This window comes from Lampetra fluviatilis, chromosome 63 (genome assembly GCF_964198595.1).
Source record: "Lampetra fluviatilis chromosome 63, kcLamFluv1.1, whole genome shotgun sequence".
Lineage (NCBI taxonomy): Eukaryota > Metazoa > Chordata > Hyperoartia > Petromyzontiformes > Petromyzontidae > Lampetra > Lampetra fluviatilis.
The window spans coordinates 5,668,418-5,695,643 of NC_136337.1; the positions used below are offsets into that span (position 1 = coordinate 5,668,418).

The 27,226-nt window shown below is 49.6% G+C and overlaps 1 protein-coding gene across 1 annotated transcript; it reads right to left on the bottom strand.

Moving 5' to 3' along the window:
• Positions 1 to 77: 77 nt before the first annotated feature.
• Positions 78 to 26,114, bottom strand: LOC144951731 (protein-glutamine gamma-glutamyltransferase 2-like). Its single transcript, XM_078882066.1, has 13 exons — positions 26,050 to 26,114; positions 17,256 to 17,444; positions 14,748 to 14,993; positions 13,673 to 13,791; positions 12,610 to 12,738; positions 11,924 to 12,101; positions 10,055 to 10,187; positions 8,451 to 8,554; positions 7,391 to 7,633; positions 4,309 to 4,668; positions 2,886 to 3,049; positions 1,100 to 1,236; positions 78 to 510 (listed from the first exon to the last, which is right to left on the bottom strand). The coding sequence occupies exons 1-13, from the start codon at positions 26,051 to 26,053 to the stop codon at positions 363 to 365; spliced, it is 2,154 nt and encodes a 717-aa protein (XP_078738192.1). The 5' UTR covers positions 26,054 to 26,114; the 3' UTR covers positions 78 to 362.
• Positions 26,115 to 27,226: the final 1,112 nt, after the last annotated feature.

Genomic DNA, 27,226 nt, shown 5'->3' on the forward strand with positions numbered 1-27,226 from the left:
CCCTTCTGCCCACTTCAACAATTGTTTATTGCTGCGGTTGCCCCACCTGATGACGGACGCTTGTGTTGTGCCCGAAACGTCGTGATTTAATTTATTTAATTTAATACCTACGTGACTTTACCGAACGGACCAAAGAATATGGCGTTATTATTGCTTTTTGTATTATTTTCCCCTATAATTCCAGACTTTTGGGACACCTGTATATATCCTTGCGCGATAATAATGGCGCAAATACCAAATAGACTGAATTGTTACTATGTTTACGGTCATTTTGAAACCCGTAGTATCCCGCACAGCTGGTTGGAATGCACGCAGACCCAGACTCTGAACCCAGGCTGCGCGGGGCAGTCAGCTCGGTGCACTTAAGCTCTGCGCACGATGACGCGTGCCTCTCCGTGGACATTGCGCAGGCGATTGCTGTTGAACGTGATGATGAGGTTGTGCAGCCCAGGCTTGCTTGGGCAAAACGATGCACTGACGCACACTTTCTTCTCGGGTTCCACCACGTCGCTGTGGGTCGGGGTCATGGAGAGGGGAGACACGTGCTCACCATTAATCCACGGCATCTAGTTGAACACTTTCGAGGACATCTGTGAAAAAGGGCTTTGTAGCTCATCATAAACATTCTGATTCTGATGAATGCCTCTTTGGCAAGCGTCGTGGTGATCCATTCGAGAACATGATTGTTCTTCCTCGTTTCGCGGTACAAATCTGCATTTGTTTTTGGTTCGGCAAGCGGTTGCCGCAGTAATCATAGTAAGAAGCATGGGTTTGCTTCCGCATGGACGTCATCATCGTATCGTTCGATGAGTTTAGAGTCACATAAAACTAAAAGTTCAATGTACACCATGTAACTGGGTATTGACCAAACATTCCAATTGCGGTAAAATCACCTGCAAATTACTGAGTTGTAAAAGACATAGCAACGAGCCCCCCTACTGTGCAAACTTGGAAAGGACCCAGACCCAGTGAGACTATCCTTGGGTAAACAAGCGCAACGTTTAAACGACAACAATATCAATAACATTATGTTATTTTATATAATAGCAATAACAATTGGTGTAAAATAAACGTGCGTGACGTGGGGAATTTTCTGTACCTGCAGGAGATTTTCTGGAGACTGGTGAGGCCTGGTCCCTCGAGGGAGAACACCCCGTCGTCCAGAGGCTGAGGCAGTGGATTCACCAAGGACATCTCGACCTTCAGCTGTCGGCCAACCACAGGCTCACCCAGCACCTGGCAGGACCAATCCACAAATAAGTATAACCCGTAAAAACAAAGTTTTTCACTATAAATCCTTTATATGCGTGGCAGCGAACTTAATATAAAGGATTTAAAATATATTCGCCTGTGGAGGACGCGGGGATCGATCCCGCGACCTTTGGCATGGGAAGCGAGGGCGCTACCAACTGCGCTACTCCGCCACGGCCTGTGGAGGGGTTACGCTCTGGGCTCTTATACTGTGAATGAGTTCTATTTGAATATATGTAAAATATTTTTTTTTTGCCTAAAAAGTGTAAAATTTTGGGAATTTTTTTTCACGAACATTAATTGTCTCGCACAACGAGTCTGTGTGGAAAATGTCAGCTCGATTGGATCACGGGAAGTGGGTTAAAAAACGACCGAAAGATTTGCACGGTCGTAAGCAAGCACGCAAGCAAGCAAGCAAGCACGCAAGCAAGCAAGCGAACTTAATATAAAGGATTTAACAAGCGAACTTAATATAAAGGATTTAACAAGCGAACTTAATATAAAGGATTTAAAAAGAGAAAAGCGCCTCCAATTCCTCGTCGACGTCGGGAGGGTTGCTATCATTCCTCGATGTGTGTTTGTCGAACCCTTCTCGCTGCAACACCCTGCCGCCCTGTATCGAAGCAGCATTTGTTGACGCGAACAAAATCGACCTTCTGGGTCCCAACGGCAGAGCCTTGGCTTGTTACACGATGGATGAGCAGATGAGAATTGGCAACGCACCCTCCCCCCCACCCCCATGTAAACATAACACGTGTGGGGCTCCATTTAACACATCGTGTGCTCGACAGACCTGGTTTTCACCTGAGGACGGCTGCTTGCGTTGTGGCCGAAACGTCGTGAGAATTGTTTTATTATGTTTTATTTTTATTATTTTATTACTTCCCTTCTACGTGACTTTACCGAAAGAACCAAGAAGATGAATCCCTGCAGTCACGAAAGCTTTAAATCGAAATTTAACATCGTGTGCTGTGATCGCAATGCATTGTGCCAGCAACATTGAATAATTTTCCGCTTAAATCAGTGGTTCTTAACCTGGGGATGCCCTTTCTGGGGGGGGACGAGACATGGGCAGATTTTTTTAGAAGGTAAATCATCGAAAACACAAATTAAGCACGGACACGTTAAATACAACTTATTTGTTTCACCAAACCCTATGTTTATAACACACACAAAATGTATGACTAAGAACCAATGGGGTGCAAGGCTGCAGTAAAGGTTGTCATTCTTCAGGATTATGCAAGGGTTTCGCTCTTACTCAACAGCTACTATTAAGTAACTGTGGCTGTTTAAAAAAAAACTTAATGAGAAAAATATTCAATTAAATTCTCATCAGGACCTACGGTGTAAACAATTGCAGTCTCCAACTCTTCTCATCCACTCTGTCTCACTTCTGGCCTCTCTATTTACGTGCAACGAAGAAGGGCTCTGGCCCGAAACGTCGTTTATATAAAAAAAAAAAAATTTAGGCCACACAGTATGTATGTTGCATGTACGTTGAACTTCTTTCACACAGTACGAAACCAACCGCAATAATTAGAGGTGCAGGGGAAGGACATCAAACTTAGCACAAAAAGCACACTTTGCTGTGTAAGTGGCGACGGATTCACTCTGAACAGATGCTATAGGCTGACCATCACGTGGATCGCTGGGGTCTCGAGGATGATGTTCCGCTCAGAAAAGGCCAGGATCGTCTCCTGGCCGGGCAGAGTGATAGCGCAGGTGACGCGGATGATGTTCTGATCTCTCAGCTGAGACTCGTAGTCCTTGTACTTGATACGCAGCGGCTCCGAGACAACTAGTGAGAGACGGACAGCATCGCCATTTGCATGATCGTCAGCATCAATAATATACAACAATATATAAATGTGTCGTTAAACCCGCCACCACCCGACACGGCCAATTAATAAGGGTTGTCACGTAAACAGAACATACCAATTCGTTACTAGTACAGCAACACCGGTGTGTTGGCCACAACATTTACAATCTGAGTACGACGTTTTGTCAGTAATTACAAAGAGCATTATCATCTGCATCGTCAACAGAAAGAGCAATAGCAACAGAATTGACATTATGGGATATTCGGGCAATATCTGTAAAAAAAAAAACTGTAAGCTATGGGAGGCAACTGGATAACTCAGAGGAAACCCATGCAGAACAGAAGCACAGAGAGGCAATACAAACGAGCCATGGTGGCAAGATGTTAACTACCCCGCCTGGTATACAGGAGGTCGTGGGTTCGATCCTGAATCCGACGCATGCTGTATATTTGGGGTTTGCGTGTTCTCCCCGTGGTCACGTGGATTTTTCACCGGATTCTCCAGTCTTTCCCTCCACATTTATAATGAACATCACACATTTGAGAGTATTTGGCTGCTAAGATTTTCCACACAATAAGCCACTTCGTTGAGCTATCATTTGTGGCCAGGTTGCTTCTCAAAAAGAGCTGTATAACTCAGTGGGCCTTACCTGGTAAAATTGAATGAATTTTTTTTTTATATAATAATTTTAACTCCATGCAGGAAGGGCGCTAATGTTGGGAGTCGAAACCAGGGCATTTTTTCCACGAGTGTCATCACCACGCCATCCTGCCCCCCTGGCGACAATAACGACGACAGAACAGGTGGGCAGCCCTCGTCCCCGTCGTATGTACGCACAGACTTCGACTTATGAATGCATTCCGTTCTGGTAGCCAGTTCGTAAGTCGAACTGTTCGGAAGTCGAAACACAATAAGGTAACTGTATTTAAACGAACATCCTGTCAGTGTCATGAAATGTGTTACATTTCAACAAAAAAGGGAAACACTGTTAAACTCGTAGATTAGAAGAAATATTGTAAATTTGCATGAAACACTGTAAACAGTCCTGCGGTTTGGTTCGCAATTGCGAGTTCACGTTCGCAGGTCGGATGGTTAAAACATAAATATCTTATGGAAGCCCGATCGTAAATACGGGTGCTTGTAAGTCAGCCGTTCGTAAGTCAGGGACTGCCTGTATGTATGTGGAAATTCGTTCGCATCGCACGTGGCTAGCCATACTCAACGGAGGTCAACTCACTCTCTCCGGGCGGAACCTTCACGGTGCACTCCCTCTGGGTGCAGATGCCCTTGACGATCCCCGTGTAGGTGACGGCCCTGGCGCAAAGCACGAGACGCACGACCGCCGCGTGCCGGCGCGACGGGTTCCGCAGCGACGTGTGCACGTCCATGTCGCTGCCCACAAACGCCGAGCGGCTCAGGCGGGTTCGCAGGAGCAGGCCCTGGACCACCTCCTGCTGCTCGCCCTGCTCGCCGGCTCCGTTGGGGGCCGGCGGCACACGCGGCGGCCGAGAATATTCGTCGTCGACTCCTGTCTGCGGTTTCTCCCCACGGACGATGCACGTTGCCCGGGCATAGGCTGCTCGCTCCTCCTTGGAGCCTTGGGGAGGGGGGAGAGGGTTAAGGAGTTGCATTCAGAGTGGGGGGGGGGGGGGGGCGTCGGGAAGGGGGGGGCGGTTAAGGAGTAGGGAGGGGGGAGAGGTTTAAGGAGTTTAACACGTGGTAGGAGGCTTTCGCGACCAATATCATCCATAATACAGTTTTTTTGGGCTAGATCGCGTAAATATATAGAAGTGCCGTTAAACCCGCCACCACCCGATACAGCAAATTCGTAAGGGTTGTCACGTAAACAGAACGTGACCAATTCGTCACTAGTACAGCACACCGGTGTGTTGGAGAGCCAAGCCACAACATTTACAATCTGAGTACGACGTTTTACGCCAGTAATTACAACCAGCTTCATCAGGCGACAGCCAGATTTGTGGAGAAGTCCACCCGTTTCGTTCCTTAAAGAGAGGCGTAGATGTGATACCACCCCTTGTGTGCACTTCTTACGCGATAGTGGCTGCGGGTTAATGAATGCATATGTATTTGGTAATCAACGTGGATTATGCATGCGCATTATGCAAGCCTATTGTTCTTGTACTTACTGTCCATTGTATGTACTAAAATAGCCGTACCAAAGGTAATCCCTATTGAAGTACGGTGGCCTGTATAGGCATGCATATCAACAATGTATTTTTTTATGTTTCACTTCCAAGCAGCACTACGTCTTTGGCTATCCGAACGGTTAAAATTATTTGTATTTCTCTCAATTTCGATTGATTCTCTAATTTGTCTTGGCCAGTAGTAGCTAGTTTTGCACAGAACTTCAACATCAATTGAGTGTCCTTGTTGGCACGCGTGTTCTGCTACTGCTGACAGTTGTATTTGGTAGTATTTAATATTTCTATGACGTTCTTTTAGTCTCGTGCTGATCACTCGTCCTGTTTGGAGTTGCATTCGTCATGTTTGCTGATCACAGTCAACGAACTTTCATTCGGCCGGTTGTGGGATAAGAACAGCCACCTCATCTAAGACGTCTTACCAATGTGGAAGAGTAGGCAAATTACCCTCTAGAGAGGACATCAAGAGCGCCCTGTAGTGGAGGCCCTTCTGCAAGCAGTGGCATGAGCAGGAAATTTCAGGGCTGCACCTTTATATTTTATTAAATGCATTCTTTGCGTTGACCTTTCATTTCGCACGCAGAGTTAATCCACAACGTGCACAGGTGCACGCGCGTATGCACACACGCGCGCACAGTTTGCGGGCTATAAGAATAACTAAACTAAACTATTTTTGTTTTACCACTGATCTATACAGCTCGTTTTATGAAGCGACCTGGTCATAAAGGAAAGTTCAACAAAGCGGTTAATCACGTGGCAATTTATAGCAGCCAAATACTCGAAACGCATGTTTCTAAATGTAGAGGGGAAAAACTGGAGGACCGGGAGAAAACTCCACGTGACCACAGGGAGAACACGCAAACTCCAAACACACAAGCAGGCGTCAGGGTCGGGATCGAACGCACGACCTCCTGCATACCAGGCGAGGTAGTTAACATCTCCTAGCCACTGTGACAGTGATGAGATAGATAGATGCAGACTCCAAATAAACAGCAGGCGTCAGGGTCGGGATCGACCCCATGACCTCCTGTACACCAGGCGATGTAGTTAACATCTCCTAGCCACCGTGATGATGATGAGAGAGAGACACAAACTCCAAATATACAGCAGCAGGCGTCAGGGTCGGGATCGAACCCACGACCTCCTGCATACCAGGCGAGGTAGTTAACATCTCGTACCCCTCAACCTTTGCGTCAGAATACGGGGAGGAAAGTGCGTCACATAATCCGGAGAATATGGCAATCGTAAATGCAATTCAGTTTTCTTACTATATCGCTGGATTACCCAGGAAGGCATCATTAAGGTCTAATACTCTTTTTCAGGAGGATCTTTGGCAGATTTTTGCAGTGGGGGCGGGGAGGGGAGGGAGGGTGATATTGCTGCTGTGTGTGATCCCAATTGAGTTACCTGCGGGTAATATTTTCAGCATTGGGGATGTTTTTAGCCGATGCCAATATGACTGGGTGGTGGGTTTTTTTGGTAAACAAAGTTGTGGTTGTCATTTCTGTTTAATGCTTCTGTCACTTATTTGCATACCTGTCAACCCCTTATCAGTGCCTACCTTATCAGCGGCCAATCCAGACCTTATTGGTCACCCCGTGCTCTTAAAAATCTCAAAGTTCATCCTACAAGGGAGAAACACAAACAAATAAACCAAAAACAAATTTACCCGTGTTGAAACGGCTGTACGCCGTATTGACCTGAAAACTCAATTTCCCTGTACAAGAATATGGGTAAACCGTATGAGTTGACAGGTATGTAATTGTAATTGTGCCGTGATAGTTCTAAGACACATAATCTACGCCGCTGGGAATTTTACCATTCGGCATCGACCCACGTCTTTCGCAATCATTTCAATGTCTCACGTGATGCGATTTGTCTTTCGGCCCGACTTCTCTTCGCTCTTCGTTTTTGGTGCCATTTTTTTATTTGCTTATTCATTCTTTTTACATTGCTTGGTGGTAGTTGAAGGGGTTTTCACTTGCGTGCGTGCGTGTGTTTGTTGGGGCTTCTTTCCCACCGTACAGTGTAGCCCCCACTATGCTCACCACCCATCCCAGGCTGCTCCTGTCCCGCTCCCTCGAGTCACCCCGGGTTCTGGCCCGGTTCAACGAGACCAACTCGGGACTCGCCATTCGCGCGTCTCGCCCCGTGTACCTTCGGAGTACTTGTACTGGAGCGTGATGTCCTCCCGCTCGTCGCGGCCCGCGCGCTTGGTGCTGATGCAGCGTCCCACGTGATCCGTGACGCACGACATGCGCGTTCGCCTCCCGTCGGCCGCCACGGACCACATCACCACGTCGGCGTTCACCTCGGCGAACACGAACGGCGTCTCGTAGCCCAGCGCTACCTGGCCCTCGCGCACCGCATTCACCGGCGCCGGCCCGCAGCAGAACACGCCTGGGAGACACGGGCGCAGGGCCCCAATCGTGTCAATAAAAAATAAGGATGCCTACGCGTGGCCCCGTGGGCATGCCTCCTGCATCTCCTTGATCAATCGATGATATCTGCGAATGGCGAGAGAACATCTTCTTGGTTCTTTCGGTAAAGTCACGTAGAAGGGAAATTTTTATTAAATAATAAAAATAAAACATAATAAAATAATTCTCACGACGTTTCGGCTACAACGCAAGCAGCCGTCCTCAGGTGAAGAATGAAACACCACCAAGCTTGGAGCGTATATTTCAGCTGGGTTGGAGAACATCGTCGTTACGGAAAGATAGTACCGGCCGGATGACTTTGAGTTTCAGACAACGCACGCAATAAGCACTCGGCCATTCTGCATTTTGCAACAAGAACTGCACTATGCAGTTCATCTTGCCTCAGGTCATTTAACCGTGACTTAAGATAAGAGGGACCACATTGCAGTTCTTCGGGAACTACTGATGATTCGTAACTGGTATGTGAAGAAATATAACTGCAAGGGGTGGATGCATTCTTGGGGAACTGCTGATGGCTTTTGCATCGTGTGCACACAGACCGAGCGCTTGGTTGTGCACGTTTCTGTGTGCTTTGCGTGAAATCTGTGGTCCTCCGGGGGCCTGCGCTGCGCTCCTGTCATGATGAGGTTGTCTCGTGAGTTACAGATTTGATTATGTGGGAGTGTGTCGACGTCGATGATGATGATGATGATGTTGATGAGGATGATGTTGCTGCCCTGGTGAGCCTACAGATGCCAGCTTACGGAGGCGTCGATGCCATCACACGCGTCACTCACCCTCGCTCCTCTCCTGGGGGGTTGGGTCAACCACCTGCCACCCATCGTATCCCTCCTCAATGTCCTTCCGCGACATCCAACTCTCCACCCACACGTGGAAGTTCCTGCCAGCCGACACAACGGGAACGACCGAACGCTGTTTTAAGGGGCGCCTGTTTATTCGTGCTCACGTTGAAACAGAATGTTAGGGGAAAGTGCTGATGATGAGAATGTATCATTATTATAATTGAACCCAAAAAGAAACTAGACACAAAAGAAACTTTCAAATTGAGCCGCACTTTTTATTTCACCAGGCGAGGCCTACTGAGCTACGTAGCGCTTATTCAGAAGCGATCCGGCCATAAACGATACCTCAACAAGGTGGCTCATCGAATGGAAATTCATAGCAGCCAAATACTCGAAATGCTTGTTGATTATGAATGTCTAGGGGAAAACCGCAGGACCCGGAGAAAAATCTACATGACCACGGAAAGAGAGAGACATGAATTTCCAAATATACAAGTGTCAGGGTCGGAATCAAACCCACGACCCCCTGCATACCAGGCGAGGGAGTAAACATCTCAGTCTAGCCACAACCTCCGAGTAATGCTCCCCCAAATGGGGGCCAATTAAAGTCACCCGGGTTCACTACTCTGCAACGTTGGGGATAGCAGTCGGGAGCAGTGGGTTAACCGGGGAAGGGGGAAAAAGGGGGAGAATTGAAGTAGGGGGGGGGAGATAAGGAGAATTTGTTAAGGTAGTGAGATGCACTGCCGGGGCGAGTGTCATTCGAGAGTACCCGTTAAGGCTAACAGTCGGGCTAGACCATCAGAATGGAGGATTTCATGTTGCGACAACACTACTTCGCCAAGCCGAATTGCCCTTTGAACAAATTCGCCCGCGATGCGCCCGATCTGATCGAACGTTGGAAGAGCACCTAGGAGAGCCAAACGATGCTCGGGGCCTGGATGGGCGACCACGTGTGCCTGCTAGCCAGGCGGTGGGCCAGAGGTCGCAAACGGGTTTTGATTCCTTACCCGTACCCGTACCCGGCCGCCCCAGGGTCGCAAACGGGTACACGTACCCGTACCCGTACCCGGCCGTACCCGTACCCTACCTGTACCCGGCCGGGTACGGGTAGGGTACGGGTATCGGGTACCTGATTGCGACCTCTGGGATGAAGCCATGTTGCAGGCGCGGGTGGGTTGATTCTAGGAACTTGAATTGTGAGAAGAGACAAGACGTTGGGAAATGAGTGACAAACGGTGACTCACCAGTGACTCACGGCCTACCCGTACCCGGCCGCACCAGGGTCGCAAACGGGTACCCGTTTGCGACCCTGATGCGGCCGGGTACGGGTAGGGTACGGGTATCGGGTACCCGGTTGCGACCTCTACAGTGGGCACAGAGGGGTGGCGGTGGTAGGGGGGGGCATCATCGTTCTCATAGCCCAGGAAGGCGCTGCTGTGTTACACAGACGGGGTCTGCAATCGTTTGTGTCCCCGTGTCTCCACGTCCTTGTCTCTTCCATGCCCCCCCCCTCTATGTCGACTATCACTCCTCGTGTCCCTGTGTGTCCTGTCACCCATGCCGCATCTCGCGTCCTTTGCGTTGCCGTGTCTCACCACACAGAGTCGTGGGACTCCTGCTTGTTGCTGCTCTCGTAGTAGAAGCGGTCGCACGAGAGGTTCCCGTCCTTGTCGTGAGCCGACGTGAAGTTGGTGACGCAGCGTGTCGGCAGGCCAAAGAAGCGCATCACTGTGGGGTAAGGTCAAGGGGTCGCCCCAGAGGTCAGCGGCCAAAAGGTCATGCATAGCAAAGTGACCCCTCAAAGGCCACAGAAACGTATTTTCCGCTGGCACAAAACGTGCTGCGCAGGGGCCGTGTACAGCCAGCCCGGCACAGCTCAGGAGGTGCCAGGTTTTTCGACTGCACAAGCTGAGCCGTGCCACTGACGTCACATGTAATGGACGAGTTGAGACACGTGTAAATGGCGTGGCGACGGCGCGTCCCTTGAGTGTACTGACTGACGTCACACAGAGTGAATACTCCACGAGCCAAACCCCTGGCCCTGCTCGGCCCGGAGCCAGATTCCGATGCCTTGTGAGGCCAGTGTAGCACGGTTTGGTTCTGGCTTGGCACAGCGGATAGCTCGCGGAGTACCAGTCATCAGCAAGTCCAATTATCTTAAAATCCTCTCCCGTGCCATTGCAGGCCATCTCTGCTCTAGCCCATGCCACGCCCATGACATTTTCAAATCAACAATCTAATATTTTTAAAATTGACAACACATCCTTCGTATATATATGTGTATGTAAATGTGTATGTATGTATGACTTTAAAACCTCAGCTAGCCGGACTACTACTACTGTTTTTATTTTACCAGGTAAGACCCACTAAGCTATACAACTCTTTTCAAAAGCCACCTGACCGCAAATGATAGCTCAACGAAGTAGCTTAACACGTGGAAATAAAATGCAGCCAAATACTCTAAACGCATGTTTCTAAATGTGGAGGGAAAAAACCGGAGGACCCGGAGAAAAGTCTACGCAACCATGGGGAGAACATGCAAACTCCAAATATACAGGTGTCAGGGTCGGGATTGATCTCATGACCTCCTGCATACCAGGCGAGGTAGTTAACATCTCGCCACCATGGCGACTAATTGGGGGGGTTAGCCCTAGTCCAATTATGTACATGTGTGATGAAACTGGAGCACCCAAAAAAACACCCGTGCGAGGGGGCAAAGCTCTATCCCGTAACAGACGGAACAGGTGGAGTCCACATTTTTGCTGTACCGCCTTCACAGTGCTGAGATTACAGGTCACGTGTGCATGGCCACCGCCACCACCACCCAGCTAATACAGACACAAACCCTGCGAAATGTGTACTACATATATATGTGGGTGCAGTGTGCACTCTGTGTTTATAACTCTATAAACCAATACCATGGTCGTGCCAGCTGAGTGTATGCCGTGCTGTGTGCTCCATTGCAGTATTGTCCATGAGGTCGGCTATTGAGCCAATTATGGTTTTGTAAATATATATATAATTAAACATGGAACCCATAAGAGTATGGAACCGTCACGGAAAAATGATAAACCTGACTGGAAGGTAGGGTTTACCTGTTTTGAGATACGTGTATGTACGTGTGTGTACGTGTGTGGTAGTGTAGCGACGAGCCCGGCGACCCGAGTTCGATTCCCGCTCACGGCCAACATCAGTGACAATTATCTCAAACGGTCTTGAGCCTCCCTACTCAGCCTCAAATGAGTGCCTAGCGAGGTGTGTAGACATTGCCACTGGGGAGACAAAGGCGGCCGGGCGTGGTACTGGCCACCCACGCCTTCGTGTGCCGTGCCGGCCTTAATAGGTGCTCGCTAACAGCACTTGCCCCAACAGTCTGTTGCAGGCTATACGGGGGGGGGGGGGGCCTTTGTCTTTGTGTGTATGTACGTGCACGCAAACAACATGTGCAATCAAATGGCACTCACCGGTACAAGCCACCCCGGCAAACACCCAGCACTGACCATACTTGACCGCCTGGCACTGCGTCTTATACCAGCAACGCAGGATGTCGGCGCTGCCCGTCCAGCCGGTGGGCCACGTCCCGTCTGGGTACTTGCCAGACCAATTTCCCTGCAGCACCCCCTTGTCGTCGTTGGAGTTGATCTGTGGTGGAGATGTCGGCGGGGATAGAAAACAGGGGGGACATAGACATGGAGTAGGGAGAGAGGGGGTAGAGAGAGAGGGAAGGAGGAGATCAGAGCGTGACGTCTTTTGTGAAATCTTTCATTTTAAAAAAGGGGCGGGGGGGGGGCACATAAAGTAAAGCATTGAAAAAAAAAACGAAATGATGAATGAAGCAAAGTGCCGACTACACCGAGCAACTTCTTGTTTCCTCTGATCGTAAAAAAAGAGAGAGAAACGAGGAATGAGGAACAGGTTTATTTCGGAGAAAAAGCCAAGCGACCACGGGGAGAGAAACGCAAACTTCAAATATACATGTGTCAGGGTCGGGATCGAACCCACGATCTCCTGTACACTCGGCGAGGTGGTTAACATCTTACCACCGTGGCACCCTGTAGTACTTCACGTGGCCTCAAAGAGCACACGTGGGCACGTGTCCGTGCGTGCATCTCTGTGTGTCCGTGCCCGCGTGTCCGTGCGCGCGTCTCACCATGGCGGAGAGCACTCGGCTGACGTGGATGGGGTCTCCGCGCTTCTTCGTGTCTGCTGCCAGATCCTTGAGCGCCACGTTGCTTTTGTCCAGGATCTGGAAGCAGATGTCACCCAGGCCCTGGGCGAACTGCGCAAGGATGACAACGACGCGTCAGCCGCGGCCAACGCCATCCGGCATTGCCAGCGGCACCATCACGCGGCCGGTGGCACGGTCACTTTCAACGTCACCGTCGTAGTTGTAGTCGACGTCGTTGCCATGTCCAGTGCGGTGAGCGCGTGTGCTTCATGTGATTTGGTGAGTGCGTGTTATGTATGTGTGGCCGTGTTCGCGTGCGTGCGGTGCATCTGCCGATCATCTCAGTCAGTCAACCCATGGCACCTGAGTCTGTCCTGTGACCTCCTGCCGGTGAGCCTTCGATACTTCGCGTGGCCTCGAAGTGCACCTAGCCTGGCACAAGCGCCGTGGTGACGTCACCGCTACTTAGTGGATAATGGGGGTTGTTGTTGCTATGAATGTGGTCGGTGTGCTTGTAAACCTAGGAGAAGTCCCAAGAGATGGAGGAGATGGAGTGAGTGTGTGTAGAGTCGATTTGCTGTGTGTGTATGTATACTGTGTCTGTGGGTGCACGATATGTGTGCGTTGTGGGGAACGGTAGAATCCTCTGAATGCATACCTGACAACGCCTTATCAGTGCCCGACCTTATTAGAGACCAACTCAGACCTTATTGGTCACCCCGTGCCCCCTTATAAATCTCAACGTTCATCCTACAAAGTCCCATCACAAGGGAGAAGCACAAACAAATAGACACAAAACAATGTTGTTGCCCGTATTGAAACGGGTGTACGCCGTATGGACCTGAAAACTCAATTTCCCTGTACAAAATACGGGCTAAGCCGTATGGGTTGACAGGTATGTGAATATGCCATGAGACTCGGTGAGGCTTTCATTGGTAAACAAGCACAATATGAATTATTATCCATGAGCAGTGCAGCCCCTAGCGCAAAACACCACATGCACTCAATTATTGTTGTAATTGTTGCAATTGTTGTTGCATGAGACCTGGGAGAAGTTCCATGGGATGGAGGAGATGTAGTCTTGGGAGCCCACGTAGATCTTTCCCGTCTCGTTGAGAACGTACTCCGAGCGGAGGAGGTCGTCCTCCATATACACGGCGTCGTCTGCAACATCACCGCACAGACACGACACAAAGGCCGCCCGTGCACAAAATCATCATCATTATTACACTGGTCAACACACTTTTTCTGGCATAATGTATTCGGTTTTTGTCTATCACATCAGGTTTTTGAGATATCAAATATTGCATTTTCAATAAAAACTGCAGAAGAAAAGTATTAAATAAATGTGGATATCTACATAAAATAATATTATAAACACACTATCCTAAAAATACAGCACCATATTTTAACACTAAAGCAGTCAATGACTCGCAACATCTTGCAATCATAAGTGACAAATGAGATGTGATAGAGCAAATCTGAGATCAGATTTGGAATCAGCACCCTGAAATTAGTCTAAAACAGCTGCAAAAGTCCAGGCCAGAAAAAAAACAAAAATTTTGTTGACCAGTGTAATTTTCGAGTACGCTTGCATTCGTGCCCTCTTTCTTATGGCACGCACGTGGCAACCGTCGCCCAGGAACGCGCCACCGTTTTTTTTAAATGTCATCGTCCACGGACGCGGCCTGCAGCTGTGTCACGCCTGCGCACGATCCCAACCACGTGGCCTGCGGTGCGATTTTCTCACACCTTTTTTCAAACTTGGGCCCAAAAAACGGCGGGCACGCAACGGGACTCTTCGTTTCGTACGACGTCATGGGTTCTCTCTGCCGCCCGCTCTCGAGCGAAGCAGACAGGCGGGTGGGCGCGTTGTACTCTGCGGTTAGTTCACACGACCGCGGTAATTGACCAGGAGCGGCCTGCCAAAATCTGAATCACGAACAACCGCAGCAGGCACCCGAACGTTCCACCGGCGGGTCGCGTTATCGTCCCCCAGTCGGCGAGCCCCCATCACAGCCTGGTGGCTGTCGTGGGGGCCCATCGACTGCTCGTCGTGATGCGCCGAATTCGGGGGCGGCGGGGGGGCGGGGGGGGTCGCCTCTGGCGGGCCCGCTCACCTTTGCACCAGGCGTTGAAGAGAAGGACGATTTCTCCCAGGGGGAAGCAGCGCACCGTGCGGTCGCCGCCCTTCGCGTGCCTCGTCTCCAGGAAGGCCGTGTAGCGGCCGATGGGGGCGCTGGCCGGGGTAGACGCCTCGAGCACGCTCCAGGTGTGGCCGCTGCCGTGTGCGGTCACGGAGAGCTCCCCCGCGTTGTCCGAGGATGCGCGCAGGAGAGTGCCATCCTTCTGCGAAGGGCTGGGGCCTACGGTCATTTGGGTTGGGGGGGGGGTGATGTTGCGAAGTGGAAGCGCGTTTGACCCTCCTGGTTGCGGAGGTCAGAACAGTACGGGGCTCGCAGAATCAGATTTTTTTTTTTCAATTATCCTGGAGAAATGCGATGAGCTACGAAGTTTTTTTTTTGACAGATGCCCAGTTAGGGGTGGGTCAGAAAAGTTACAACGACAAATATTAAGCGACAGACGAGCGGATTTGACGACGCGCACAGCGGCGTGTGCAGCATCAGCGTTATGTTATCCACACCACCAGCTCAAAGGGGACTGAACGTAACTTTGCTCGCCAGTCACAGGTTTGACCTGCAGTGACATGCGGGTACGCGGATAGCTGATGGGGATGGTACGCGTACACAGGGGTACACAGACAGTGGATAGTGCCGGTTCAGGATACTTAGACAGGGGCAGGGCTACATCATGAGGCCTCCTTTGCCAGTACCAAAATATACTAATAGGGTTTTCCCCCTTTATTTCTGGAAACAAAACTGACACCTTTTGCAAGGAATCATGTTTACATTAACCACAATACTTGCAGTCAAATGCAACAAAAAAACAATACTCTGATAAATAATTGATAACATGCTTCAAATCGCTTTAAGCTATTGTCATTGTAGTGCGTATTTAATGTGGCGCTGCACTCTGATGTTGTAGGAGAAAACATTTATTAAAAAGTATATTTAATTAAGTAGAACGTGTTGTGTATATTTATTTAAAGTTTCGCATTTTGATGTGACGTCACATTTCTCAAACCCCCCCCCCTCGTCACACATCGTCACAAATGTCTGACCCCCCCCCCCCCCTAGGTGCGTGACGTCATTTATGGACGGCCCCTTATCGTTCTTACTATTCCGTTTGTTTTGCCAAGGAAAGCCTCACCGAGTCTCACTCGCGTTCAGGGTGGCGCTGCCAAGTTTCTGCAGTAAGTGGCGCTGTTGCTACGGCTGTGAGTTCCCAAACGAGTGATTTGCAGATGATTGATGGTTCAGCATTGAGACGTTTTGGCCAATCGCGGTTACATTGTGTGGTGGGGTCGGGGAGGAGGAAAGTTAGCTACGGGGAGAAACCGGAAAACCCGGAGGAATCCCAATATAGACCAGAGAAAGAGAACACAGAAACTCCACACGCGTGAGCGTTCCGTTAAAAAACAATCTAATGTTAGTCATTCGAATTCGTTGTAAAAAGAAGCGGCTCATAGTGAATTGGGGGTCTGTGGCATCACCTTCCGGAGCCTTTATCCACTGCTGGATGAAGGCCTATCTACGACAGCGCACAGGCTCTCTGGCACTGTGTGAGCCTGTGGGTATAGTAGGGGGCACAGCTGATGCATCTGCCAGTCATCTCAGTCAGTCGTACCCGTGGCACCTGCTGGGTCTGTCCCGTGACCTCCTACCAGCTGCCGTTCGACACTTCACGTGGCCTCAATGTGCACCCCGCCTGGCACAAGCGCCGTGGTGATGTCGCCGCCACTTATTGGCAAATTGCAGTTGTGGTTGTTGACTGTGGTGTAGTAGTTAGCGCTACGAACCCGGGCTACCCGCTCACGGCCAATACCTGTGATGATTATCTGAACCGGTCCTGGGCCTCCCCTAGGTCGACTCAGACACAAATGAGTACCTGGTGCGGTGTGTAACCATCGCCACTAGGGAGACAAAGGCGGCCGCGCGTGGTTCTGGTCACCCACCCCCTCGTGTGCCATGCCGGCCTTCATAGCTGCTCGCTAACAGCACTTGCCCCAGCAGTCTGTTCTTGTGCACGAACGAGTGTCTCTGAGAGTGAGTGTGTCTCTGTGAACTCTCTCTAGCGCCGTGTCTCTCTCTCTAACGCCGTGTCTCTCTAAGGCCGTGTCTCTGTAAGGCCGTGTCTCTCTAACACCGTGTCTCTCTAGCGCCGTGTCACTGCGACACCGTGCCTCTCTGACGCCGTGTCTCTGCCACACCGTGTCTCTCTCTCTGCGACACCGTGTCTCTGTAACGCCGTGTCTCTCTAACGCCGTGTCTCTGTAAGGCCGTGTCTCTCTAACGCCGTGTCTCTCTCTCTCTCTGCGACGCCGTGTCTCTCTAACACCGTGTCTCTCTAGCGCCGTGTCTCTCTCTCTCTGCGACACCGTGTCTCTCTCTAGCGCCGTATGTCTCTCTAACGCCGTGTCTCTCTAACGCCGTGTCTCTCTAAGGCCGTGTCTCTGTAAGGTCGTGCGCGCTGTGTGTGTGTGTGCGCACCGACCGCTGGGTTCTCACCCGTATGCAGTGCCAATACGATGGCATCCGTCCCGGGGCTAAACAGCCGCCCTCGGAATTTGACGAGAAGCTGGAACGGCTGCCCCCTCCGCAAGAACAGACGGTCTTTCTCCACGGCGAGAGCCTCCAGGTGATGCGCCTTCTGGTTCGCCACCTCCAGCCTCTCGAACGACTCCAGTTCCAGAGGATCTGACGGGACAAAACAAAGACATAGAGCCCCACACACACCCGTGTAGCCTTTGATGGACTGCTGGGGCAAGTGCTGTTCGAGAGGTCTCGTGTGACGCAGTTGTTTTTGCGCCGATTTATATTCGATGAATGGGACCTTTTTGTTGGCCGTATCAAATTATGAAATAATAATAATGTGAAATTTCGATTTAAAGCTTTCGTGACTGCAGGGATCATCTTCTTGGTTCTTTCGGTAAAATCACGTAGAAGGGAAGTAAACAAATAAATAAATACATTATAAAATACAATTCTCACGACGTTTCGGCCACAACGCAAGCAGCCGTCCTCAGATGAAGAACAGGGCTTTCGGAAAGACAGCGTCTGAATGAAACACCACCAAGCTTAGAGTTGCGGCATCTCTTCAGAAAGGTGAGAGACTCGATTAGCTGAGCCTTCTTATCCCGGAGTTTGTTTAAGGATCTCAAAGTTATGTAGAATCCCTCCCCGTAGAAGCCTGGTGGTGTTCATTCAGACGCTGTCTTTCCGACAGCCCTGTTCTTCACCTGAGGACGGCTGCTTGCGTTGTGGCCGAAACGTCGTGAGAATTGTTTTATTATGTTTTATTTTTATTATTTTATTATTTCCCTTCTACGTGACTTTACCGAAAGAACCAAGAAGAATAATAACGTGTTTACCCTTTTTTGTCAATAAAACAGGAGGTATTAGGCTGTTCAAACACCAAATAGAAACCTTCCTGCAAGGAATCAATGACTGCATTAACCACGCACACTGCTTGTGGTGAACATGCAGACAAACACGTAGCTCTGATCATAATGCGCGCGTTGTCTCTGGCACTGATTGGCCTACACCAGACACAGCAGCCAAAGTCTTCATGGCCGAGTCTCACCACCAGTGTCAGGCCGGAGAACACCGCCAAAAAGGCGAACGGATGACACGATTCCTTGCGAAAGGGTTTCTGGTGTGTGAACATCCCAACACCTCCCGTTTTATTGCCAGAAAGGGTAGAAACAGCTTTTGTTATTTTGTTCATACTTTGCTGCTTCTCATTGCTGGACTTCATTTGAATTACATTGTTTTGCTTTTGTGCATATTTTGGTGAGCCAGCTCGCCGTGTCCCAACGAGACTCATCCTCTGGTCTCTCGAGGTCTCGCCTGGTTACTCAAATAACCTTTGACCTGGCAACGTACGGTGCGAAAGAAGTGTTTACAGACTTACATAAGGGGCAGCACCACGCCCCCGGCACATTTGTCTCCCCAGTGCTGGTGTTTATACACACCGCACCAGCTGCTCGTTTAAGGCTGAGCCCACCTAAGTGAGACCCACGACCGGCTCAGATATGTTTCACCGATGTTGACCATGAGCTCGCTGAGGTCGCCGGGTTTGTAGCGCAGTGCGCCAACCACTGGGCCACCACTTCCCACTTAGACCCATCATCAAAGACATGCTAACAGACACAGACACCTGTAGACTCACAGAGACTCATAGACTCCCACAGAAACCCATAGACTCACAGAGACCTGTAGATTCACAGAGACCCGTAGACTCCCACAGAGACCCATAGACTCACAGAGACCCGTAGACTCACAGAGACGCATAGACTCACAGAGACCCGTAGGCTCCCACACAGATCCATAGACTCTCACAGAGACCCATAGACTCTCACAGAGACCCATAGACTCACAGAGACCTAATCTTAATTTTGAATCACAGAGACCCGTAGACTCCCACAGAGACCCATAGACTCACAGAGACCCGTAGACTCACAGAGATCCATATACTCACAGAGACCCATAGACTCACAGAGACCTGTAGATTCACAGAGACCTGTTGACTCACAGAAACCCATATACTCACGGAAAACCACATACGCTCACAGATACCTGTAGACTATCAGGGACTCATAGACTCTCACAGAGACCCATAGTCGCACAGAGACCCATAGACTCAAACAGATACCCATAGACTCACAGAGAGCCATAGATTCATTCAAAAACCCATAGATCTGCCCCAACAGTCTACCACCGTCTGTTCAAAGGTTGACGGTTCTCCTAGGTCGCCAGACTCGAGGAAACCACTCCAATGCCTGTCTCAGCAATTGGCCCACCTCCATCCTGCAGACGTATCCCACCCAGACTTGTCCCACCCAAATGTATCCCATCCAGCTCAATCGTGTTTGCCAAATCTTGCCGTATGTGCATGTATGTGTGTAATGTGTACACGTATTTTTGCATGAGTGTAGTAGGTATATTGGCAATGGTATCTCCAATTCATTTAAAACAGCTCGTCCGTACTTCCACCCCGATCACTTTCACTTCCTCTCTTGATCACTGGGACACCGGTTAGCACGGTTAGCTACGTAGAGTACGAAAGAAGTTCAACATCCAGATGGACACACTCTGGTGTAATATCCCAGAAGCTCAGACGGTGTTTTGCCTGGTCAACGCTCTGGCGAGATGTTAACTACCTCGCCTGGTATACAGGAGGTTGTGGGTTCGATGCCGACCCTGACGCCCGTATGTTGTGGGTTTTCATGTTTCTCTCTCCGTGGTCGCGTGGATTTTTCTCCGGGTCCTTCGGTTTTTTTTGTTTCCCCTCCGCATTTCGAATCAACGCCACGCGTCTTAGAGCATTTGGCTGCTGCTATACATTTCAACGTGATGAGACACTTTGTTGAGCTATCATTTGTGATGGGCAGGTCGCTTCTAAAAAAGAGCTACCTAGTTGAGTGAGCCTTGCCTGGTAAGATATCAGGGTGCCCCCCCGACCCCTCCCCCCTTATGATTGATAAAGGTTCCGGTAAATTAGCCACTATCGAGTAATGGACTTAGCCAAACTAAATAATCGCCCCTCCCCCCAGCACTGGTTCCTGTATATCTGCACACACGCATTATGTCTGCCGTGTCATTTCCCCTTGACCAGGCATTGTGTTAACTGGAGGAAGGGGCAGCTTGACCAGTGGCGATAGATAACCACAGAGGGGATAAAAACAAAACACTGGGAAGTCCCCAAACTTTTTTTGGAGGAGGGAAAAACTGAATTTCTCCGAAATTGCGTTTGTAAGCCTGGAGTCGGACCCGTCTCGCGAAGTGGGAGGTTGTAATAATCATACAAAATATTAAAAACAACAAAATCCGTCGCAATCGAAGGGAGAATCCAGGACAGGATTTCTTGGAACGAGTAACACACTGCCGCAGCGGTGGTGTCACTGAGTTGCAATTCAGAGGCCGCGAGATGGTGGACGACCTCGCCTGGTATACAGGAGGTCATAAGTTCGATCCCGACTCTGACGCCTGTTATATATTTGGTGTTTGCGGTGTCTCTCTCCCCGTGGTTGCGTGGACTTTTCTCCGGGTCCTCCGCTTTTCCCCTCCACATTTAATAGCATGCATTTAGAGTATATATTGCCGCTATACATTTCCACACGATGAGCCACTTCGTTGGGCTATGATTTGTGGCCAGGTCGCTTCTGAAACGGAGCTGCGTATCTCAGTAGGCCCTTACTTGGTACAATATAAATGGGAGTAGAATACGGGGACACGATTCTTAAACATTTCCCCGCCCGCAATTCCGCCTCTATCCGCCCCGGCAGTCAACCGTTATATTGATGGGTGCAGAGGCGCTGTCAATTTGACGGGGCTGATCGTGTGTCGTGGGATAAATCGTGGGTGACTCCCACGCGTCTTCCAAAACCGTCCTGAAACGGCACCACGGAAGAGTAGCCTCCCTAGAGCCAGCTACGGTGGATGCCTCTGCCGCGACGAAATCGCGCGAGCGAGCACTTGCAGGTGCCGCGCCTTTACCGACGACCTTACCAGAGATTCCCGTTCGCAATTCCATCTCACGCTGATGTGAGCCGAGGGCCGGGAACTGGACTTCACGGCGCAATGCGCTAACCACTGCCCCGCCGCTCCCAAGCCCCCCCCCCCCCCCCCCCCCGTTGCTCTACTGCCATCTCCTGGCTACACCTCCTCTGTAGCGCCGTGCCTACAACACCTGGCAAGCACCGAGGGGCCTTCCCACCCAAGTGGGGTGTGAATCAGTCTGTAAGCCTCATGCTTAGCTTCCGATGTGATGGTGGCCGGGGGTGACACGGGCAGAGTTAAATTTAGCTCTCGTGATTGCAATAGAAGGAAGCTGCGGCGAAATCTTTAACCATTTTAAATTAATTATAGTGTACTGTATAACCCTTAACACTTCCTTATGACTGTACAATTAATGCGTATGCAACATTCAGTCTTGTGTGCCCCATATAGGGCGCCGCGGTGCAGAGATGTTAACTACCTCGCCTGGTATACAGGAGGTTGTGAGTTCGATACCGACCCTGACGCCTGCTGCTGTGTATATTTGGAGTTTGCGTGTCTCTCTCTCTCTAATCATCATCACGGTGGATAGATGTTAACTACCTCGCCTGGTATACAGGAGGTTGTGAGTTCAATACCGACCCTGACGCCTGCTGCTGTATATTTTGAGTTTGCGTGTCTCTCTCTCCCCGTGGTCGTGTGGATTTATCTCCGCATCCTCCGGTTTACCCTCCACATTTAAAATCAACATCACGCGTTTAGAGTATTTGGCTGCTATACATTTCCACGTGATAAGCCACTTCGTTGAGATATAATTTGTGGCAAATTCACTTCTGAAAAAAAACTGCATAGCTCAGTGGGTCTTACCTTGTAAAATAAACAAAAAATGTTTAGCTTACGTTAAAGTCAATCGGCCCATCGGCTTTCCAGAACAGGAATGCCTGGCAGCAAACTTCGAACGGGATTTGACCTTCTGAGCAGTGGCGGCTCCTGCAAAATCTCTCAGGGGGGGCAAATGTCTGGATGATTGATAAGGATAAGGTCCACCCATGCAAAGGATAAATTAACAGCTTAAGCATGTAAAGGCAACGTCACTTCTTTAATATTAATGAAAAATAAAGTGACTCTTACAATACATCTTGTTTGTTTCTATACTCACTATTAATACAATCCACTCATGTTTCTTTTATTAAAGATTCCACTAGGTGGCGACAAATAATTTTGTTGGATGAAACGTGCTTACGTATGATGACGTAAGCACGTTAGTGCGAGCCCTCCCGGAAGCCATAGAGAATGCATTGCAGCGCCCCCCGTTCGAAAAAAAACATCTTTGAATGTAAGTCTATGGGACCACTCGGGGCGATTCTCAGCCGGAGGGAAATCGCCCAAAAAGAGGCGGTACTCCACAGAACGTAGCATGACGCTGATTGGACTATATCCAGAGGCACAGTGACGGCTAGCGTGACTCTGTGGTTGAATGACATTGGTGGTGCGTCGCCCAATCGCCCTAATGAATAAACCGCCCCTGCTTCTGAGGTCTCATCAGCAGATCCAGTCTTCGTTAAATTAACCCCCGCTGGATTACCAGACGTTATTGTTGTAGAGAGCACTCCATCCGAACCACGGGGCCCCGTTTAGTGCAACACATGATTCCGCGCACACCCATGTCAACGCGATATCAGGTTTCACGACACGGTATTAATAGTTTATTTTTACGATACGATAACTATCGCGATTTTGGCTCCCCATAGATGTGTAAATTCTGTTTCGCACTGCTATTGCCCTAAGTCTGCGTGTCGCTGCAATCTGTAAAAGCTCAACTCATCGTTGTTATCACGCTCGTTTTCCCAGTCCAAAACCTGAGCAGTCAAAAGACACATTGTTCAAGAGGGTCCTGCCGAGTTTTCGTCGCAAGCGAGAGGGCGATGTCGTTGCCGCTGCTGCGTGTGATTTCCAATTGAGTAATACGCATGTTGAACTTTCTTTCGCACCGTACGTAGCCAACCGTGCTAATCGGAGGCGCAGAGGAAAGGGCAACAAACTAAACACAAACAACAACAACAACACAATAACACTCAACACAACAAACTGAAAACAAACAACAAGCAGTTCTAAATAAATTAGACATTTGAAGTGTGATCTTTCAGCATTGAGATATTTGGACCGACACCACAATGCCGCTTTGTTATCTCTTAAACTATTATTCTTATCTTTCGATTTAAAGCTTTCGTGATTGCAGGGATTCATCTTCTTGGTTCTTTCGGTAACGTCACGTAGAAGGGAAACGTCGTGAGAATTATTTTATTATGTTTTATTTTTATTATTTTATTATTTCCCTTCTACGTGACTTTACCGGAAGATATTAATCTTATCATCCACCGAGCTTGTTCACATAATAGCAATGATGATGTTGTTAGCTTGGAACGCTGCGCCGCCGCTCGCTCTCGTAGCGAGAGAGAGAGAAAGGGCCACTTGGAGGCGCAAGAAGGAGCCACAGACGAGAAGCCGGCGATACCAACGATTGCCCCCCCCAAGCTCTGTGGTCCTCTATGTACTGAGGTGTTCTCGGCTCAATTAAATCTGAAAGGAAATGGGAGCACCCGGAGGAAAAACAAAAAGCCATGCGTGCGAGGGAGAAACGCTCTATCCCCATGGAGACGGATCACATTTCTGCTGTACCACCTCTTTCTGGCAGAGCCGAGGTACGGCCCCATAGGGAGTTTCGCGACGTCTTCGTGTGATACACCAACTCTCGCTGCTGCCTCCACTGGTGCTGGATTAGAGGCCACATGCGTAGCCACCACAACCGCCCGACTGAATCTGGATTTAACGGCGACAAGGCTGCTAATGCAACTTTAATTATGACATTGGAGCTACGTTTTGTACGAGGAATTTAACAATTAAAATACGAATAGTGAAGCGAGCCAACCCAAACGAGCCGCATTAACGGACACGTGATCGAACGAACAAAGACAAAGATCCCCCGTGCAGCCTGAACAAACTGTTGGGGCAAGTGCTCCTGGCGAGTAGCTGCACCCATGATGTCTGGCACGGCACACGAGAGGGTGGGTGGATGGCCAGCACCACGCCCGGCCGCCTTTGTCTCCCCAGTGCTGATGTGTTAATCGCACCAGCAAACTCATTTAAGGCCGAGATGACATTAGGGGCGGCCCGGGACCGGTTCAAATATTCGCCACCGTCATTGGACGTGAGCGGGAATCGAACTCGCGTAGCCGGTTTTGTCGCGCAATGCGCTGACCAATGCGCCACCGCTCTTTGTCAACACGCATACGTACATACATGCATTCACATGCAGCCTTAAATATTTACAAATAAGGTTCAGGGTTGAGATAATGGTTGTTGTTATTATTAGGCTTAGTGTTAGTTATTATTAAGATTTGCATATGGGGTATGAACAGGGTTAGAGGTTTTTTTTTGTCAGAGGATTAGTATTATAATTAGGGTTAGTATATATACGGGGTCGGATCTCTTGGAATTTCTCATTTACTTGATACAGCAATCGTGCCGTGACGGTTCCACCTGAAGACGGAGGCTTGTGTTGCCTCCGAAACGTCGTGATTTTTATTTTATTTTTATTTTACTTTTATTAATTGTCATTTAAATTTTTTACCTACGTGACTTTACCGAAAAAACCCAAGAATATGAATCCTTGCAGTCACGAAAGCTTCAAATCTAGAATTAGGATAAGAAATGGGGTTTCCCAAACTCCACCACGCGCCGTCTCTACCAATTTACTCCTCCCCAATCCAAACGCAAATTAACTCGTTTCCACGCTGCACGCGCCCGATGCTTGCTTAACGGGTGCCACACGTACCGCTCGATCACGCCGAACACGTGCGCACGCTCACTGAGACCTCAGTTGTCAATGGCATCAGTTCTCTGTTAACGCGCACTTTGCTAATTACGTCACGTGGGGCGTGTCCGACAATCATTGGGCGCGCGCGGCGTGGAAACGAGTTAATTCGAATGGGGGTGGAGTGACATTGGTAAACGTGGTGGTGGTGGTGAGGTACGCGAGCTTGAAAATTAGGAGAACGGGAGAGAGACACACTAAAATAAAATAACCTAGCAAAATATCGAAATGTAATGTAATGCAACACAGAGAGTCGGTCAACACACAATTAACGCATAGCCTGGTTGATTACGTATTTCAAAGATTGCTAAGTTTAGAATTTAAGTGTGAAAATTCCAAAGAGAGGACACAGGCAGAGAGAGAAAACAAAAAACCCCAGAGAGAGAGAAAAAAGATAAGCTTAAAACTTCCCCGTAGAAGTGGTTCAATCTTAATTTGGAGCTTTCGTGACTGCAGGGATTACTCTTTGGTTCTTTCGGAAACGTCGTAGTATGCTATTATTTAATTTATTATTTTATCTTTATACGTGACTTTACCGAAAGAACCAAAGAGTATGGTGGTGGTGGTGGAAGCCCTGGGGCACATGAAAATTGTCACTCCCCTGACCGATCTCGCCGACACGCTCCATCGTTTACTACTTACAAAATCTTGCCCAAGGCTCACGTCGGATCTCGACCGCAGTCGGCAGCCCTTCGGGATGCGGTGGGCACTTTTCACGAGAGTCGTGGGGTTACCCCGGAGGTTTTTTTTACAAACGAGGGGTAGCGTAACGCACGCGGAGGCGTTGGCTACCCGGCAAGACACGCCGACGTCGCGTGCCACATGGTTGGAACCGCTGGGCAAACGTTGGGCAAACGTTGGTCTAGGTAACACTGAGTATAACGCAAGGCACATCCGTCGTCAAGGTCACAACCTGGAAGTCGGGCTTACCCATGCTGACGGCTCTAGGAGAAAGAAGATGATTCTTGGGGAGGACAAGGAGCGCGTCGTGCCGAGTCAACGCAAAGTGACTGTGGCGTGGAGACGTTGAATATCCACCCCCTCTTATACCCGAGGGCTGCAAGGGAAGGGGGGGGGTTCAGAGGCAGAGGGTAAAAGGCTACCGAGAATCAGTGGGTGGCGGTCAATTCGTGTGGTGGAGGTTGGGGGGGTGGGTGGGCGGTATTGCCATATTTGGTCACATGGAATGCTTGTGAGTGTGTCTGTTGTGCGCGTGCGTGTCTTGAGGAGCCGCGCGTGTGCGTGTGGCTTGCACAAAGAACGGTGGCTCTCTGCGCCACGAACCCCTGGCCACCGGAGTTCGAATGTATGAATGTATAAGAAATCGCTCATGGGCATCTCTTCTGGGTCGACTCAGACTTAAACGAATACCTGGTGCACCGGGGAGACAAAGGCGGCCGGGCGTCGTGTTCATCACTCGCACCCCTCGTGAGCCGTGTCCTGTCTCAATGGGTCCCCTCTAAACAGCACTTACCCCAACATCCTCTGAAGGCTATACGGGGGATTTTGGTTGTTTCATTGTTGGTGTTGTGGGTTAGTATGTTTCAGCATCGGTGTGTGAAATCATGGTGCCCTTTGACGATTGATGGCGATTGTGGTAACAGTGATAACAATGCACCGAGAGCATTCGTTAGAGCTGGGATTTTTTGTGTGCTTAAAGTGGCTTTCGTGGCCTTTCCTCCGCAACCTCCAGTTAGCACGGTTGGCTACGTATGGTACTAAATAAGTTCAGTATCTTAGTACATTGTCAACATTATCAATCGTCAGTAAAAAGTCTGCTTCCGTGACTGCGTTGGCAGTGAAGCACAAAGCAACAACCCACCCAAGACAAGTTCCGTGTCAAAAGCGGCAACACGGTTCTTGGCAAGAACGACAACACGGTTCTTGGTAAGAACGACAACACGGTTCTTGGTAAGAACGACGCGGTGGCACTACGAACCCGGCGATCAGAGTTCGATTCCCATTCACGGCCAACACCAGCGACTATCTGAACTCAGTCTTGGGCCTCCCCTACATCGACTCAGCCTCAAATGAGTAACTAGTGCAATGAGTTAACGTAACAGCACTTGCCCCCAACAGAATTCTAAGGCTATACGGGAATCTTTGT